Genomic DNA, 18,576 nt, shown 5'->3' with positions numbered 1-18,576 from the left:
TTTTTTTTTTTATTTATTTTTTTGGCTTGTGCCCTGGCAGTGAACGTAACTAGGGACAGATCCAACATCTAAGTGTCTCCTTCCACGCGCCTCCATTGTACACTCTGGGTCTCAGTTCCTTGCTCTTTGTGACCAATGGAGGGGGCAGAACCAAACGCAGTGTGAAACCAAACTTCACCCTGTTGATCAGCCGGTGACGCTGGGGTTCTGTGGAAAACAATACCTGAAGCTTACTTATGTTCTTTCTTTCACTGCTGCTTTGGATGTACTCAGTAAACTTCACCTGCCAACGGCTCCTCCCCCACTTAATGAGGGAGAAAGTTTGGTCAGCCGCATCCTTCAGCTGGGGCCTCCTGGAACCAAATTCCTTGGGTAGGAGTGACTTAAAACAAATTGATGGCTGCTGGCCCCCATTCTTCTCCTCCTTCTGCAATATGATTTCTCTTTTTGTCATTGTGCCCATGACATGTCCCTCCCTATGATTTAAATTCTGTATAACCTATCTTTAGTGGACCATTTCTGACCCTTGTGGTATGTGACTTTTTATTTTTGAGTGATGTTTTTTATATCTTTTCCCTTAAAGTGCTGTGACCTTCATTTTCGTTTAAAGCATGAGATCTGCCTAGTTGTACTATGTGCTAGTTATGATGTTGTTATGATAAATTTGAAGTCTGTATCAAAGCAACCTGGACTGAAAAATCAAAAGCCTCTATAGATGTTGAAAGTGAATGCGAGCTAAAAATGTCAGGGCAGTGCATGTTCTGGATCCCGAGTCTAATAGGCATGGGACACAATGGGCTGTCTGCTGAGGAGCAGCTCAGGGCCACGCTGTGTACACATGCCTATTATTCCCTTGAATGAAAAAAAAGAAAACATAAGCAGAAAACCATGAGTGCATGTCTCTTTAGGTCCCGAGTAGTTAACTTTTCTGACATCTTTTCGTTGACAACACATCAAATTATGCAACATATGAGCCATTTTCCTTCTCAAACCATTTTGTCATTTGCACCTTATAGCAAATGTTTTGGGAGACTGGCACACATCATGGATATGCATGCCCATTTCTTTTGGTTAAATGTGTTATACTTATATTGATCAAAGGAGAAGTTCCAGAATGCCACATGCACTCACAGGGAAGCATTATTTGGCTTAAGGTAGCAGCATGCCCCTAAGGATTGGTGCCCCCGAGGTGGAGTGCTACTGTGTGACCATCTGCTAGCTGGTGGGCTCCGGAGGACAGCCTGCTATGCCCTGTCCAGAGACAGAGAACAATTCCAGGTCACTTTGCAACAGACAAAGTCAAGGTTCTTGTCTTGCTGTTGGTTAGCTCTTGTCCACACTGGATGTTCTGCCTTACTGTGTCAGGCCTGTGATCGTGGAGATCCCTCATTTTGCTGCCCTCCGAGGAAAGGAGCGGGAGCTGGTGGTCCTACGCAGTGAGAACGGGGACAGCTGGAAAGAGCATTACTGTGAATACACTGAAGATGAGTTGAATGAAATCCTTAATGGCATGGATGAAGGTACTTCATATTAAGGGTTTTAAAAGAATTCTAAAGGGGGAGCATTAAAATGATCTCTTGCTTTCCTATGACTAAGGGGGTGTGTATATGTGTGGGGCAGGGAGGGGATGTGGGCTTGGGCATGTGTGGTCCTGGTGTTATTTTAATGCATTAGAGGATAATATGATTTCCTGTTTAAACTTTCTATTAAGAAGATAGAAAAATTAAGTTCACTCAACCTTCTACATGTAATTCAAACAAGGAGTTAGCCAGGGAGAATTTCATATACACACCTACACATAGAGTTAAGGAATTTATTTTTTTCGTTGGGGCTTTGATCGCTGTACATCCCAAATCCAGCTTGGGCCACCTAGCCACAGGGTGAAATGTCTCAATGTGACTGGAGGGAATTGGCTTGTTCTCTGGCCTCCTTAGGCTGCACAGAAATGAAGGCCTAGTCCTAAAACCAGGAGATGGGTTCCACTTAATTTCTTTTTAAAAAGATTTTACTTATTTATTTGAAAGAGAGAGAGAGAATGAACGAGCAGTGGGGAGGGGCAGAGGCAGAGGGAGAAGCAGGCTCCCCACTGAGCAGGTAGCCCGTCTCAGGACTTGATCTCAGGATCCTGGGATCATGACCCAAGCCAAAGGCAGACGCTTAACCGACTGAGCCACCTAGGTGCCCCATGGTTCCACTTTAAGTAACTACACAAATAGGGTAAGTCCTTTGTCTGAGTGCCAAGAGCATACCAAATTTTGTATAAAACTGGACACCCAGCGGTGTGGCTATTTGTCATGTTTACCAGGCTTGCAGATGACCGCCAGAAGCTTCGGGTGTGGCTCGCAGACAGTAAGTGGAGCTGGACAGCCGCGGCTTTAGTATATTTCTTTCTGCATCCTGCTGAGGTGGGATAAGAATAGAGGCCAGGCTTACCTATCCAAGGGGTAGCTGGAACAAGAAAGTACGCCCTCTAGATGCATAGGGCAGTATTTTCCAAACAAGATAAAAGATCAGGGTTCTTCCTGATAAAGCTCGTTCATGCAATGTTGAGCTGCTTCTGTTTCTTGGAGTCATTTCTTATGACTGCATTTAGGTTTAGGATGCCTTCCTCTGAGATATTTACCTGTCATGAACACTGCCACGAGCATTGGCGTCTTGTCCTTGACTGAGTACTCTCATATAACTCTATGTGTATAAAGCCTGTTTTAAAACAAAGAATCAGATTTTTGTATTTTTATGTCCTCTATGATTGGAAATGCATCCTTTTGTAAGTATGTGCTAGTGTTTGCCAGTGTATCGGTTTTCAGTTAGGCATGATCAGATCCTGGGACTTCTGGCTTTTGCTCTCTAGTTATATTCAATTGTCAAGAAAAATATAGTTGCTGCTCCTGCCTCTAGAATGGATTGCTAATGATGTCCAAAAATAAACAACTTTCCGTGATCCCTGAAAATTCAGTGATCCCCTTAGTGCAAATTGTCTGCCTTTTAAGCCAGTCTGCTTTTCGTGTTGCCCTACATAGCTACACTAATGCAATTTACAAAGAACCCATTATCCTATCTTGCTGACAGTAGATGATATGTTTGATAAGTTGATGGTTTCAGGGAAGTACTCAAACCCCGAATTCATAATCACTGATCTTTTTTTTTTTTTTTTTTTTTATNTTTTAATATCTGACTCTTTCAGAGACAACCATGTCACTAGAATAAACGCACAAACACAAACCTTACCCTTACAGGACAGATTTTATTCCGTCACTATTGCCCTGAGAACTGAAAGGGCCATATTTCTTCTTAAAACCGCAATAACTGGTTTTTCAGCTAACTTTGAAATTTGCGAAGAAAAGGAGTCCAGGAGCTATTTCCTCTCCCTCAGGTGAACCAAGAATAGGACAGGTTTGTTTCCATTCCAGGTTTGCCCTCAAAACCCCTCATTTACAAAGGCAGCCGGCCTGCATTAATGCTTCTGGAACTGGGCGCTCTCCTTTCACAGTGCCCTGGAAAGACCTAGTTTCCACGGAGAAATAAAACGTGCAGACTAACTGCTGATAGGTCTTGAAAAACTGCATTTTTTTTTTCTGGTGTTGTTAGGATAGATAGTCTTGCTCTTTAAAATTTCCTATTTAAAAAAAAAATGTTTTGCTTCCACATTTGTTTGCTATTAACTATGCCACGGAGTTTGCTAGAATGCTTTTGGAAGGCAATCTTTGCTGTATGAAGATGGGTCATTTCTTGTCTCAGTGCTGGATAGCCCGGAAGACCTGGAAAAGAAGCGAATCTGCCGCATCATCACCCGTGACTTCCCACAGTACTTTGCGGTGGTGTCGCGCATCAAACAGGACAGCAACCTGATTGGCCCAGAGGGAGGTGTGCTGAGCAGCACCGTGGTGCCCCAGGTGCAGGCCGTTTTCCCAGAGGGGGCTCTAACCAAGAGGATCCGTGTGGGCCTACAGGTATGCCCTTGTTGGATACCAGTTAACCTAACAAGGATTTTTACTCTAGTAAAATCAGCTTTTCAGGTGGGAAGTACATGGTTAATGTATCAAATTATCCCCAGATGAGCAAAAGCTGCCCTTAAAGATTGTGGATCTCCAAAAGTTTTTTTCTCTTTTTTTTTTTTAGACTTTATTTATTTATTTGACACAGAGAGAGACAGCCAGAGAGAGAGGGAACACAAGCAGGGGGAGTGGGAGACGAAGAAGCAGGCTCCCAATGGAGCAGGGAGCCCAATGAGGGGCTTGATCCCAGGACCCTGGGATTGGGCCCTGAGTCGAAGCCAAACGCTTAACGACTGAGCCACCCAGGCACCGCTGTAGGTCTCCTAAAGTTTTATGGGAGTGCTTAGTACTAAACTTAAAATTGCCGTATTTGGAGTCACCAAACTGATTTATGAACTAAAAAGCAATGCATTGAGTAAGAAATTTGACATCAATATAGATATATTGTTTATTTTAATATTTTTTTCTTTGAAAAGGCTCAACCTATGCACAGTGAGCTGGTTAAGAAGATTCTAGGAAACAAAGCTACCTTCAGCCCTATAGTCACTTTGGAACCTAGAAGAAGAAAATTCCACAAGCCAATTACCATGACCATTCCTGTCCCCAAAGCTTCAAGTGATGTCATGTTGAATGGTTTTGGGGGAGATGCACCAACCTTAAGATTACTATGCAGCATAACAGGTGAGTCCCATATGACTATGCTAGTAGAAAGTTCTGAAGGAAGAAACATAGATTGTTGTAAATATTAAATTACTTTTGTCATCAGATACCTGTGAGGTTATATGCATTAATTCAGGAAAAGCATTCTAATTAGGCAAGTGAAAGGTAAAAGGAAATGAACTAATATTTATCAAATACAGCTTGTATGCCAAACTATTAGACACTTTACATGCGCTGTCATTTCAGTCTTCATAGTGGCCCTATAAGAGAGTGTTAACCCTATTTACTGAAAAGGAAGTCAAGGCCGAGAGAAGTTCTATAACTTGCCTGAAATCATACCATAAATATTTGGCAGAGTTGGAATTCAAACCCAGATTTACATACCTCAAAGCCCAAGTGTTTAGCCTTCCTTGAAGACTTCATCTTGTATTTTTCATGCAAGACGTCATCTTACATGAAAAATAAATAGCATCTTGAATAATTATACACAGTAGTTCAAACATCTGTCTAAGAATTGGTTTGTCTTTATCATTGATCTGTTGAACTAACTTTGGAAAAACAAAATACAGGTTTTTAATGATAACTGAATTTTGGTCTTTTCAATTAGAAGTTGTAATAGCTTTCAGAAAACTACAACACTCCAGAAAGACATTCCCAGTACATTGTTTTGTTTTGTTTTGTTTTGTTTCTGCTCAATAATACCACCGCAAATGGTGAGAGGAAAAAGTCCACACAAATAACCGGTGTTACGCCTATGTCACTGGACTGATAATTTCCCTGTTTAACAATAACTACGTGGTGTCGGCATTCAGTAAATATACTGTTGGCAACAGAAATAATCACTATCCCTGGTTGTTTCGGTATTAGAATTTTTTTTTCATTTCTCTTCTATATTAAAAGGAATGTTCACCCTTATTTTGTTCTGTAATTCTCCCTTATTAATTTTTTTTCTGTACTTATGATAGCAAACCTTTGACATAAGCTTAATAATATGACATAAGTTTAATAAGATGACAGAATTTTAAAATACAGACTACAATGAGTATAGAAGGAAATCTTATGCTTCACTTATGATTGCTTTACCAGTTACCCATTTCTGGGTGTTATCAGCATTTCTGGGTGTCATTCCCATGCTTTTTGTTCCATGGGTACACGATTAACCTCTCTATAATGTGCAACATAATGGCATGGGAGCAAAAGAAGGAAGACTGAAAAATGTGGNCCCAGTTACCCATTTCTGGGTGTTATCAGCATTTCTGGGTGTCATTCCCATGCTTTTTGTTCCATGGGTACATACACGATTAACCTCTCTATAATGTGCAACATAATGGCATGGGAGCAAAAGAAGGAAGACTGAAAAATGTGGCGCACCTGCCCTTGTAGATGATCCAGTGCAGATACCGCCTGGGCCTAGACGCCGTCTAATCTAGTTATTCCAGCCATAGATCTTCGGATAGGTTTGCACTAAATAATTCCTTAAACTTATTTGTTAATTTAAAAAAATATATGTTAACCAGAGTGTTTGGATTTTTGTGTTTTGCTCTGCTATATGGTTCTGCTGAGAATTTCTATTTTAGGAAGCTGCTTAATAAGCTTCCATGAACTTTCTTCGATAACTCATTTCCTTCTTTAAGGAATTTTAGAGTCAGAACTTTTCCTCATATCAAACATATATTCCAACTGCAATGCTTTAAGACTGTTTTATCCTCATCTATGCCAACATAATTTCCCAGTAGAATGAAAGTCAATATCAGCCTCCATGGTGATCTTTCTGTGCACATAGGCCATCCTTCAGCACTCATTCATTTGTTCACTCACCTTGCAGTATTATCGAGCTCTTAATATTTTCCAAGTATTTTTTTTCTAACCTTGAACTGCAAATTGAGAAGAAATTTTATTTGTTAAAAATAATTCCAGAAAATATGAAGTTCAGGAACAAAAGATTTTTTGGATTTTTTGTTATTTTAACAAAGTATGCAGCTCCTTAGTTGATCGAAGTAGCTTTTAAAATCATCAGCTGTTACAATTTAAAATGATCTTCAAAGCCTGGCAATTACAATAAAAGCTTCAGAATATCAGTCAGATCTTAACAATAGAGAACAAACTGAGGGTTGCTGGAGGGGAGGCGGGCGGGCGATGGGCCAGATGGGTGATAGGTATTAAGAAGGGCACTTGTGATGAGCACTGGGTGTTGTATGTAAGTGATGAATCACTAAATTCTACTCCTAAAAACTAATACTGCACTATATGTTAATTATATAGAATTTAAATAAAGACTTGAAACATTAAAAAATGTCAGAGAATAGAACACTTAGTAGGTAATTTGAGGCAGTTATTCAAAGACCCTCCCTTAAGTTAAGTTCCTTGAAAGGTAGTGTCTGCCGTTTGTTTTCAGTGTGTTGTTCTTTAGCATGTGGTTTTTAGACATGTTGTTTCCAATATGTCATTCAGAGGGGTGGATGGAAGGGATGGTTGAACACAGCCAGAACCACAAAGACTTTATTTTACAATTCAAAGTCTGGAGTTTTGCCTGATTTTTTTAAACAATCATATTATTTCAGGTGGAACCACTCCTGCACAATGGGAAGATATTACAGGAACTACGCCATTAACATTTGTCAATGAATGTGTTTCCTTTACAACCAATGTGTCTGCCAGGTACGGTTATGCAGCCCAGAAAAGCCCACTATGATATTGCCCTTCCCCATTGTCTTTTGTTTTGTTTCTTACGTTCTTTAAAAGTGAATCTTTCTGGTTTGCTTTTAAACATCATCTGCATTTACTTTCATATTTTAAACTGGACCCACCAGCAACTGTAATAGTGACGGGACAACAAAGGACAACCAGTCCGATTAAAATCTAAGACAAATAAGGGACTGTGACCCTGACTTTGGTTTTAGCAGCCACCACTGATTTTTCCAGTCCCAAGGGTCTTAGAAAAGATAAATTTCCTGTTGTCAAAAAATAGCCTGAACTACTTTTTCCAGCAGAATAGTTAAACCACAAATCCCACTGTGGCTTGAAGGTTTCAGTGACTTACAACGCATTCTAACACATGTGCATATCACCCACTTACATATCACACATCTTTTAAAAGCTGAAGCTATCTAGTTTTATGTCATGCACACATTAACTCAGTTGATTACTATTAGTTCACATTTGCATTGGGATTAATGGATTGCTAAGCATTTCCCCATGTAATTTGATTACTACAACAACTGTGTGACTTAAATAGGACAGGAGGTATTGTGTCCACTTTACAGATGAGAAAACTGAAGTTGAGAGTGGTTAACATTTAAACTTCTATTTGAGGGGAAAGAAAAAATAGAAATTCATGAATAATTCAGTAATGGTGAGTGGCAGTACCTGGGTGTGGTAGCACGGGTTTGTCCTTTCCTCTGCTCAGGCTCAGCTACTGAGGAGTCTCGGGCTCTATGTGCCAGTGGGATCTGCCTCTCAGGCATCTACACTCTAATGCAAGACAATGGCAAGTTTTGAATGAGAGATACCCCAGAGGTACTAAAGAATTCAGCTCAGGGTATTTGCATTGAAATAGAGCAGATGTTTCAGAAGAGGTGACTCGTGCGTGAGGCATGTAGGAACCTTTTGGGCAGAATAAAAGTGGAAGAGAGAGTAACATGAGCAAAGATGCCAAGATAGAATGCAGAAGGGTACTGGGGGAGAGCAACGGTGATCCATTTAGTCTGTAATTCAGAAGTAATGCAGGATTGTGCATTGTTTATGGAAGGCCTCGTGGGATAGACCAAGAAGTCGGTATTGTAAGTGTACTTAACGCCAAAGAATTTTACACTTAAAAATGGTTAAAATGGTAAATTTTGTATATATTTTACCAAAAGCCAATAAAAAGAGAGATGGATCAAGAAATTAAAAGAGAGACTAAGGGGGCGCCTGGGTGGCACAGCTGTTAAGCGTCTGCCTTCGGCTCAGGGCGTGATCCCGGCGTTATGGGATCGAGTCCCACAATCAGGCTCCTCTGCTATGAGCCTGCTTCTTCCTCTCCCGCTCCCCCTGCTTGTGTTCCCTCTCTCGTTGGCTGTCTCTATCTCCGTCAAATAAATAAATAAAATCTTAAAAAAACAAAAAAAAAAGAGAGACTAAGACAGCAGAGAAATCCAGGAATGTTGAAAGATTATGGGTAATTAGTCAAGAGAAGGAGGGTGATCATTGGTGGGGAAAGGTTTCAGAGCAAGAGGATGTGAACCAACCTTTGAAAATGTAATCATAGCAAATTTAAAAAAATGTCCATGGTGGCCTCTACTTTCTCAATGAAGTTATCTTTCTTAGGGCCTCAGGTGAGGAGGGAGCTCGAGGAGTGTCAGAAAGATTTAGCAAAGTTACTATACTGAATACATGATATCTGAAGAAAAAGTTTCCAGGCAATGTCACAAACTTAGCTGAAGCTAGAACTCATAAATTGGTCACAAATCCAGTGATTTTTATATCCAGTAATATTTAGCAGTTCTGGAGCAAAAGCAATTTTTTTAAAATGTTATTATTTCACCTTGGTGACTGGAGAGGTTGTTGGAAAAGAATGATGAAGAAAAGCTGGGTAGACTTTATTGAAAAGGGTTTCAGGAAATGAATCAAAGAATAGGAGAGGGAATCAAGGAAAATAGAAATGCTCATTCAGTGAGATACTTGTCATAATGTCTGATACCGAGCTTATATGCTAGAATATTCTAAAGCACTGAGATATATAGTTCAGAAGACTCAATACTGAGAAGAGTCACCAAAGAAGAAAATTACAAATGCAATGTTTGATAGTTGATTTTAAACACCTAATCTTTCTCTTTTCCCCACACTCCCTTCTTCCTTGCCATCTTTCCTTCTACCTTTCCTCCTTTCACTTTCTTTCTTTCCTTTAGTTTCTCTCTCTTCTTCCCTCCCTCTTCTTTTCCCAAGAAACATTTAATGACTATTTTGATCATAGTGAAGGGACTGTTGTTATTATTATTAGTAGTAGTAGTAGTGTTAAACTGGTGTACTTTAAATTTCAGATAACTGACCTTATTCCATTTTGTAGGTTCTGGCTGATAGATTGTCGACAAATCCAGGAATCTGTTACCTTTGCATCACAAGTGTATCGAGAAATTATCTGTGTACCGTATATGGCCAAATTTGTTGTGTTTGCCAAATCACATGACCCCATTGAAGCCAGGTTGAGATGTTTCTGCATGACTGATGATAAAGTGGATAAGACCTTAGAACAACAAGAAAACTTTGCTGAGGTGGCCAGAAGCAGGGACGTAGAGGTACTGTATTCACAAAATAATTTATGTTAACCTGTTGTTTATAACCTTACTAGTAGATTATATTTAAAACAGTGTTTAATAAATAGAGCCATTAAAAAAAACAGCCCACATTTTGATCAGTTAGTCATTATCATTGGTCATTGATCATTTGGGTCAAGATCCAAAGTCTGCTGTTTTTGGCCAGTTTGGATATAGGGATAGTCTCAGTGTATGTGAGGAGATAAAAGGAATCTCTTTAAAGTTATCTTGGGAAAAATTTTGAGTTATTGATAAAGTATGTAAGTGACTGTAATAGTTTAGATATCTTTATATTTCCTTATTGTTTTTATGTTTAATATTAAAGGAAACAGTTGGGAAGTATATCCTTTGTGTAAATGTGAAGGTATCATATCCAGGGCTTTTCTACATTATTTATTCTTATTTCAGAATTTTCTATCTGTGGGCCTTTGGATATTGAAATCAAATAACCTGACTCATTACAATGTCAAAAATTACCCAATCAGGAGTTTAAATTTGGGACTTAGAGAGATACTGGTTTGGGGGGGAGAGGGTAACATCAAACAGTGATAGACATGAAAACATTAACGTTAAATGCCACCATGCATTTGAAGATTCCCATACCAGTAAGAAGAGGGAGTACTAGCACATGCTTTGTCCCAGATAAAACAAAATGTCGGTCAGCAATTTAAAGATTATGTATGCATATTTTAAGAATTTTGATGTTCCAAGTAGTACCACCACTTTTTTAATATAAATAACATAATAATTATAGCTATTATATCCAGTGTTATTTGTCTCTGTTTTCACCAGGTCCTGGAAGGAAAACCCATCTATGTTGATTGTTTTGGCAACCTGGTGCCATTAACCAAGAGTGGCCAACATCATATCTTCAGTTTTTTTGCCTTCAAAGAAAACCGACTTCCTCTCTTTGTCAAGGTGGTATACACATGGCCTTTTGTAATGCATTTGACTTTAGTTCAAGTAAAGATTTGATTTCCTTTAGTAGGAGATAATATTTGCTTTTCAGTCATTACAGTAATTTTTTAAAACCGTATCTGTGAAGTTTTAAAATCCTATAAAACCATTTTTTATTTTTGAAGTTCAGATCAACCTTAATTTTTTACTTACAGACTGAGGCTGAGAATTAGGACAAATAGCCAATTCATTAATTAGAAAAACTGGTTACTTTTTTGCTAAATTTTACAGAAAGTCTCTCTCTCTTTTTTTTACTATCATTTCTTTTAAATATATATGCTTAAATTTTTAAAATGTATGAATTTCATTAATGTGGAGACCAAAAGAGTTCTAAGTGACAACTTTTTGTAATAAAAGGGACTGGGGATCTCACTTAATCTAGTATGAGATTATCCCAGATAAAGCTGTGAACTGGATATATTTTCATAAATTCATCCAACAAACATTTATGGAGATACTTCAGTATACCGTGAATTTGTTGTCTCTGTTTAAGGATATTAATCCAATTTAGGAATTTGATAGCGATATACATACATTTCATTTTAGATTCCAATTCTAAAAAGGGACAAAAATGTGTGATGGCGTGATTCATGAAATGAAAAGGAAGTAAAAATTCTGTGCTCTATTTCTCCAGCCAATCATTTTTTTTTCTTCTCACAGTGTATTTCACTAATCTAGAAGTCCTAATGCTCAATCCTCACAAGATAGAAGCTGGTCTCCATCAGTTTTTTACTACACCGACTTCAGACTACTAATTCCCAGTTTTTCAGCAATGACTCATTTTAATCCCTTATTATTTTCCAAGAATATGTCAGTAAACCTCTCTTAAGTTTTTGAAAGTCTATTAAACTTTCCCAAACTCTCTACTGAGTCCTTTGTTGTGCCATTTCTGGTTTGATTGTTTTACCTGATTAAACATAGGTTCTAAGAGATCACCACATTAAGCCATAACTGCTGAGGGGTAGTGGATCCATTTAACTCAAATGGCTGTATAATTAGTCTAATACTTGATATTTTGAGGTGCATAGTCATTCTATAAACAAACAAATACAGAAATGAGCAAAGGATTTAGACATTTCTCCAAAGAAGGCAAACAGATGGCCAATAAGCATATGAAAAGATGCTCAACAGCTTAAGGAAAATCAGATTCAAATAACAACGAGATACTTTGTACCCATTAAGATGGCAGTTGTTAAAAAATAAATATATAGATAATATGAAATAGGTAACACATGTTGGCAAGAATGTGGTGAAATTGGGACCCCGATCATTGCTGGTAGGAATACAAAATGACGCAGCCACTGTGGAAAACAATATGATGATTCCTCAAAAATTTAAACCTAGCTTAGCATATGATCCAGCAATTCCCCTTCCAGGCATATACCCAAAAGAACTGAAAGCAGGGACTCAAAATAGTTATGTGCATCCCAGTGTTCATAAGAGCATTATTCATAGTAACCAAAAAAGGTGGAAACATCCCAAATATCCATTGACAGGTGAATGGATAAAATATGGTATATACGTACAATGGAATATTATTCAGCCTTCATAAGGAACAACATTCTGATACATGCTGTAACATGGATGAACCTCGCGGATATATGCTAAGCAAAGTTAGCCAGACACAAAAGGACAAATGATCTGTTTCCACTTATATGAGGTACCTGGAGAGGTCAAATGCATAGAGTCAGAAAATAGAGTGGTGGTTGCCAGGGGATGAGGGAAGGGAACACCTCCAAATCCTTAGCATTATCAAATGAATTTATTTTTCCTCATTCTTTTGGGTATCATCTAATTAAAATAAATAGTACACATCATATGTGGGTGAAGTATGTATGTATTTCTTGTTCAAGGTACGTGACACGACTCAGGAACCTTGTGGGCGACTATCATTTATGAAAGAGCCAAAATCCACAAGAGGCCTGGTGCATCAAGCTATTTGCAACTTAAACATCACCCTGCCGATTTATACAAAGGTATCGTCAAATCTGTTGTAGTGCAGTTCAGTCTCTATAGGATTTAATTTTCAAACCCTTTAAAACAAGTAAAAGCAAAAGCACTAAATGCAAGCACGTGTAACAGTCATTTTTGATTCCCTGTCAAATTTATGATTTTCCATTTAAGTAAGGAAAAAAAGTAGCTCTCCTTTATTTTGCATTAAATTCACTCTGATGGAAAATTTTCTATAAACACATATTGGATAGGAAAGAGAAAATTTGAATTTAAAATTTAACTTTTTGGACTAATTTTTAAAAATAAATTAGCTTTGTCTTCATTGTTGTTTTTATGTGCCCTTCTGGGAGGATACTAGTCCGTCTGGCCCTAGCAAAGTATTATAAGTCCATTAGCTTCTGTTCACTGCCAATTCACAGGTGGATAATATATTATTAAATTCAGAGCAACCTCATGAGATTTTATCTTATTGCTAAAATAAATACCTGTTCATCTTATAATCTATAATGTTTTTGGGGTATCAAACCAATTTTTCAACTATTTTAACGTGATTAGTATACAAAATACTTCCATGTTACAAGGAGTAGATTTGAAACATTGTTGAAAAGGAACAATTCATCAGCTCCTGACCCAAAGTCTCCTTACCAGCTATTACTTTCTATTCAGACTGCCCACCATTACAGAATTCCTAGCTTACGCTGATCAAGTTGAAGAGGACAGCTGAATGAATTAAATGTTGGGGATAACTTCATTTTTATTATTTAAAAAAGTTTTAATGAATATCTTTACAATGGAAGCCCCCCCTCACCGCCATGGTGATCTATAGGGGGCTGCAGCGGGTTGTCAGCGTGTGTACTGGAGGTTGGGGTGGGAGATGAATGTGGCAGGTAAGACCTGGAGGAGATGTAGAAACATATTTAAAACCCTAAATCTTGACTCCACAAAACAAAGCATTTTCTACACTTCTTTTTACCCACCATGGTATATTTTTCTTAATTATTTTTGTAAGTAGAGATCAGACACATAGAGAAAAGCTCACAGCATCATGTTTAACATTGCAAAGTCTCATTATAGATAAAAATGAAATATTATCTGTTTATGTAAACATACGTGTTATTCCAGTAATTGGAATACATCAGTAGGTATATCACCCAAATGAGCATAATCTAATTTCACTCCAATGATGCAAAATGTACTTTGGGTTTGTAGATTTGTGAGTCACCGAAGGAGAATGCCAGAGAAGAAGCACAACAGAATATATCCTGCTATGGGCAGTTCACTTGAGTGATGTTTAAGGATGAATGAGCTTTGTCTCTGATTTCAGTGAACTTTCAATGTGCTATAAAAGGAAGCATTTACTTTATTGTGACCCTATATTTCTAAGTCAAGGCATATCATTAATGCTATGATGGTCCAGGACAGCTTTCCATTTAGTAACTCAAAGCAAAGAGGAAAACAATGCCAAACATTGTTCACCTCAGATAAACTTTAGAATGTAGCAGCTCTTTATTATAATAGAATTCCTAAAGATTGCCTGTGTGTTCAGAATATTTTCACCACGTGTTTATTTGTGGCTTTTAACATTTTCAGCCAGTATCTGTAACGATTGGGGTATATCTTCACCATTTCTCTAGACATATACATCAAATCCATTAAATATCAAACTTTAAGGCTGCGAGTAACCTAGTATCTGAAATGAGTATATTGTGACTTTAGTTCTTTTGTCTAATAAATTAGTATACTTATAATTTTGGTTCTTTTGCCTCTTGAATCTACAGACTTTCACATTTAGATCAAGCCTTTTAAATTTTTGTGCCTGTCTTCTATAAACTGTTAGTAAGAAAAAAACAAGAGCACGCTGACTGTATGTTTCCTGTTGATGTTTGTTGGCAGTGTATTTAATCTTTTCTTCTAAATGCTCTCTACTCTTCCTGCTCTCTTTTTTCCATCTTGCATGGCATCTTGGGGCGGCAAGGAATCAGAGTCAGATCAAGAACAGGAAGAAGAGGTAATTGTATGACATTGTCGCTTGTCGATGGCTGTATTTGCTATCACCGCTAATAAGAGCACGTAGTTAACCTGTGTTCTTAGAAGGGTTATACAGTTGTTAGTAACTGAAGGGTCACAGTTTTACTTAACCTCTCTGAGCCTCTGTTTTCTCATCTCATGTACTGAGTTCAAAGAATAGTGAAGCTTTCCCTGCAAATTTTTACCCTGTCTCTGTGCAATAATATATGTTGCTCTACTGACTACTGATGGCCAAGCCATTATTTCAGTTCTCAAAGGTTGGTTTGGAGATGCCTGGAGGTCCAAATTTTTTTTTTTAAATATGGCTGAAACATTGTTTGTCTTTTACCACCAATATCTCCACAAGCTATAGAGGAGTTTTCCAGAGGCTACGTTACATATGATGGCATCATCACTCTGACTCTGGAATGGGTGCTTGCGTATACGTGGGTTCTAGCATTTTCTCAGTTTTAATGTATAAAACATATTTACTTGTATATATCAAACATAAACAAATGTTCTTCAAGGTCCTCAGTAATTTTTAGGAGTGTAAAGGAGTCTTAAGACCGAAGTTTGAGAACCACTAAGACTAAAAACTTTAAGGAGTGTATAGTTCAAGCATTAGGCTATAATATTATAATGCAGAACTCTGCTAATAATGAGCACTTCTTAGAAGGTTGATTCTTTATTAAGTGCTCCACATACCTCATCAGCACTGATCCTCACGATTGCCTTGTGAGGTCTGTGCTATCATATCATAGATGAAGAAAGAGAGTCTGCAAGAGGTTACCTTGAGTACAGAACCATTTGAATAAGACTTCTTTGATCGTTCATGCACATATGTGTTTGTTTCCCTTATAAAGATTTGAGTGCCCAAACATCATCATAGAAATGAAAGGAAATTCCTTCTACTTTCCCATTTACATATTGGTTCCTGTTTCTAAGATAGACAAATGCAATTGTTATTAGTTGCACATAAATACTAGTTTTATATTTTTAATGTTACTCTGATGGGTTTGGAATACAAAAGCATAAAGAAAAATATAATAAATACCCTTGTATCCTCCAGCTTAAAATGTAAGACCTTTTCAGTACAGAGAATTGCCCTGAATTCACTTTTTACTCCTACTCTGGCGGTGGAGCAGGACAAGAGAGGTGATCGTAGCCTCACTGTCCTGCCATATATAACCAAATGCACAGTAATTATGACAAGACAAATGTCATCCTTTCCCTCAATTGTATAGCCGCTCTTTGTCTCACATACTGTTTCCTTCCTGCACTTGGTGACCCCATCACCAAACCTGTTTAAAATGGAACCTACACACCTTCTTAATAGAGTGATGCAATTATAAAACCTTTAAATGAGTTTCTTGCATTAAGTTTATGATTATTCTATTGAATATTTTCAGGAGCTATGCAGGGCAATAGATCCAGTTTGTATTCTTTTCAGGATTTGGAATTTTGGCTTGTAATTAGTGACAATGAAACTACTTCTGTAGAATGTATTAACCTGGCATGCTGTTTGGTCTTTCCTTATTTTTCTAACTTAAATCGACACTGTTTAACCCCCACTTCACTCTTTTCCTGGCCTTTTCCCTAATAAATATGTATTTCTAACATCAAACGCACCTTGGATCATATCTTGCTAGAAATAACATATTAAAAAAGTGCTTTCCACCTATAACGTCTAGAAAGGAGATGGGTTTTTTCAAAGTTAGGATAGGAATCAAGGAGACTTTCAGGGAGAACTGTACAAATTACTTTGACCTTCCCCTAGCTTATGTTGTCTCCCCGTGGGTGTGGTTATGAATAGGAGCTTATTTGCACATCAGGGGCTGCGAAACAAGACACAATTTGTAACCATTCAATTTATGTATGTTTTCTTTCAGATCGATATGACATCAGAAAAAAGTAAGATTTTAAATAAAATTGAGTTTGTTTGAAAGCTGGCTACAATAAGGAGAAGCATGAATTAAGATGCAGCTAGTTGCCATTACTAACCACTATAATAATTATATTTTTATATTGTCCTTATTAATCATTAATGTATATTTAGAAAAGCAGCTTGGCCAGTTAAATTACAAAAATATCTAATTTGTGAGCTAATTAGCAGTAAAATGCAATGATTATTCATCTAAGCATTCACTTTCTTTTGATACCCCTGTTAACCCTGCTATTGCTGTTATGCTTGTTTAGAAACCCACCCTACCGTTTTTGTCCATTTGTTAGCATAACATTTTCATCTCATTTTTTTTAAGCACTGACATGACAGTATCACTTTTTATATCAAGCAACGCTGGCTTCGGGAGAGAGCTCATTATTTTTGTAGGCTACACCTGCAAAAGTGATACTGTCTTAATAGTTCTCTGCTAAAGCTAACCCTCCCCTCACCCCCACTTCCTAGCCCCTCTTACTGTGGTGAAGTGTAACTGACTTCTTCAGGGCTGAGGTCTAATGAACGTTTGTGAAACTTTCTGAAAAAAAAATAAGAACCAAGGATGCAAAAATCGAAACTTCCTGGATGAAATTACTTATAACAACATTGTGCCATTATAGGGCTAATTTTGAATAATGATGCAAATCCCAAACATAATTTAGTACAGAAAGAACTGGTTTTTACAGACCATATGAGAGCTATCTTAGAACTCATTTTGGGTTTATAACAATTCATTAATATTTTAGTTTTGGGACCTGTTTCTGGTGACTTTGGCTTTTTGTGTGGAAGACGTTAAATTTTTTGGGTTTCTTGCTTGCTTCTATGCCCCCAAATAGTTTAGGAAAAAATTACTAATTTTTATCGTTTATTCATTTAAAAATTCATTTTGATTCACTTATTTCAGGTGCTATTCCCAAAACCATGTTGAATATGGCCATCTGGCCCTATGCAATAATCTGGAGGCTTTTTTTTTGAAGACCTAGTATAATGTAAACTACTAAGTTCTTAGGTTGCCTTTTTTTTTTTTTTTTTAAGATTTGATGTATTTATTTGAGAAAGAGAGTAGGAGCATGGGGTGGAGGGCAGAGGGAGAAGCAGGCCCCCCACTGAGCAGGGAGCCCAAGATGGGGCTCCATCCCAGGACCCTGGGATCATGACCTGAGCAGAAGGCAGCCGCCTAACAGACTAAGCCAGCCAGGTGCCCCTAGAAAGCTTTTAATTGAGTCTCTTTGTTCTTATGTTAAATTGCCATTCAGGACTAGATTATTTGAAATTCTGGATGTTTTCATTTGGTTTATACTTGAACAAATTTGCATTGATATAAATTATTTTAATATATCTTTATATATGCATAGTCACAGAGTATATCTCCTCAACAAATACCGATTCTCTCAAGAGAAGACACTTGTTAAAAAAGTGACATTATCATTGCCTTAATTCCTTTTTTTAAAAAGAGATTTTATTTTTTTATCCCATTTCTTCTTCAGAACGACTATGTTTATTTAAATGGCCCTTTCCTTTCTTTATAGAATACTAGCTTTAATATGGTCATCTGGCCCTATGCAATAATCTGGAGGCTTTTTTTCTTTTTTTTTTTTTCTTTCTTTCTTTCTTGAATACTAGCTAGTAGAAATGAAAGTTTAATACATTCCCTGGTTCAATAGTTTAAAAAAGAAAAAGGAAAAAGCTACAATATTGCTATAATGCCACAGATTCTCCTAAATGCCTCTAAGTGTTGTGAATATTTTTTAAAGTTTGAACATAGACCCGTGTTTGG

At 37.5% G+C, this 18,576-nt stretch overlaps 1 protein-coding gene across 50 annotated transcripts in view; it reads left to right on the top strand.

Moving 5' to 3' along the window:
* The window catches only part of ANK2 (ankyrin 2), a 629,716-nt gene that overhangs the window by 581,671 nt on the left and 29,469 nt on the right, over window positions 1–18,576 (top strand). For 33 of the 50 annotated variants that reach the window (XM_034671321.1, XM_034671324.1, XM_034671320.1 and 30 more), the window contains 10 exons: window positions 274–372; window positions 1,366–1,520; window positions 3,739–3,950; window positions 4,472–4,676; window positions 7,217–7,313; window positions 9,700–9,928; window positions 10,739–10,864; window positions 12,757–12,879; window positions 14,832–14,864; window positions 16,753–16,774. In XM_034671321.1, coding sequence (XP_034527212.1) covers window positions 274–372; window positions 1,366–1,520; window positions 3,739–3,950; window positions 4,472–4,676; window positions 7,217–7,313; window positions 9,700–9,928; window positions 10,739–10,864; window positions 12,757–12,879; window positions 14,832–14,864; window positions 16,753–16,774 — 1,301 coding nt within the window. The remainder of the gene's footprint in view (window positions 1–273; window positions 373–1,365; window positions 1,521–3,738; window positions 3,951–4,471; window positions 4,677–7,216; window positions 7,314–9,699; window positions 9,929–10,738; window positions 10,865–12,756; window positions 12,880–14,831; window positions 14,865–16,752; window positions 16,775–18,576) is intronic. The other 17 variants (XM_034671349.1, XM_034671360.1, XM_034671361.1 and 14 more) reach the window with 3 other exon arrangements.

This window comes from Ailuropoda melanoleuca, chromosome 11 (genome assembly GCF_002007445.2).
Source record: "Ailuropoda melanoleuca isolate Jingjing chromosome 11, ASM200744v2, whole genome shotgun sequence".
In the NCBI taxonomy this organism is placed as follows: Eukaryota; Metazoa; Chordata; class Mammalia; order Carnivora; family Ursidae; genus Ailuropoda; species Ailuropoda melanoleuca.
Note: the sequence above shows the minus strand (reverse complement) of the source record. Positions and strands in the feature narration are given on the sequence as shown.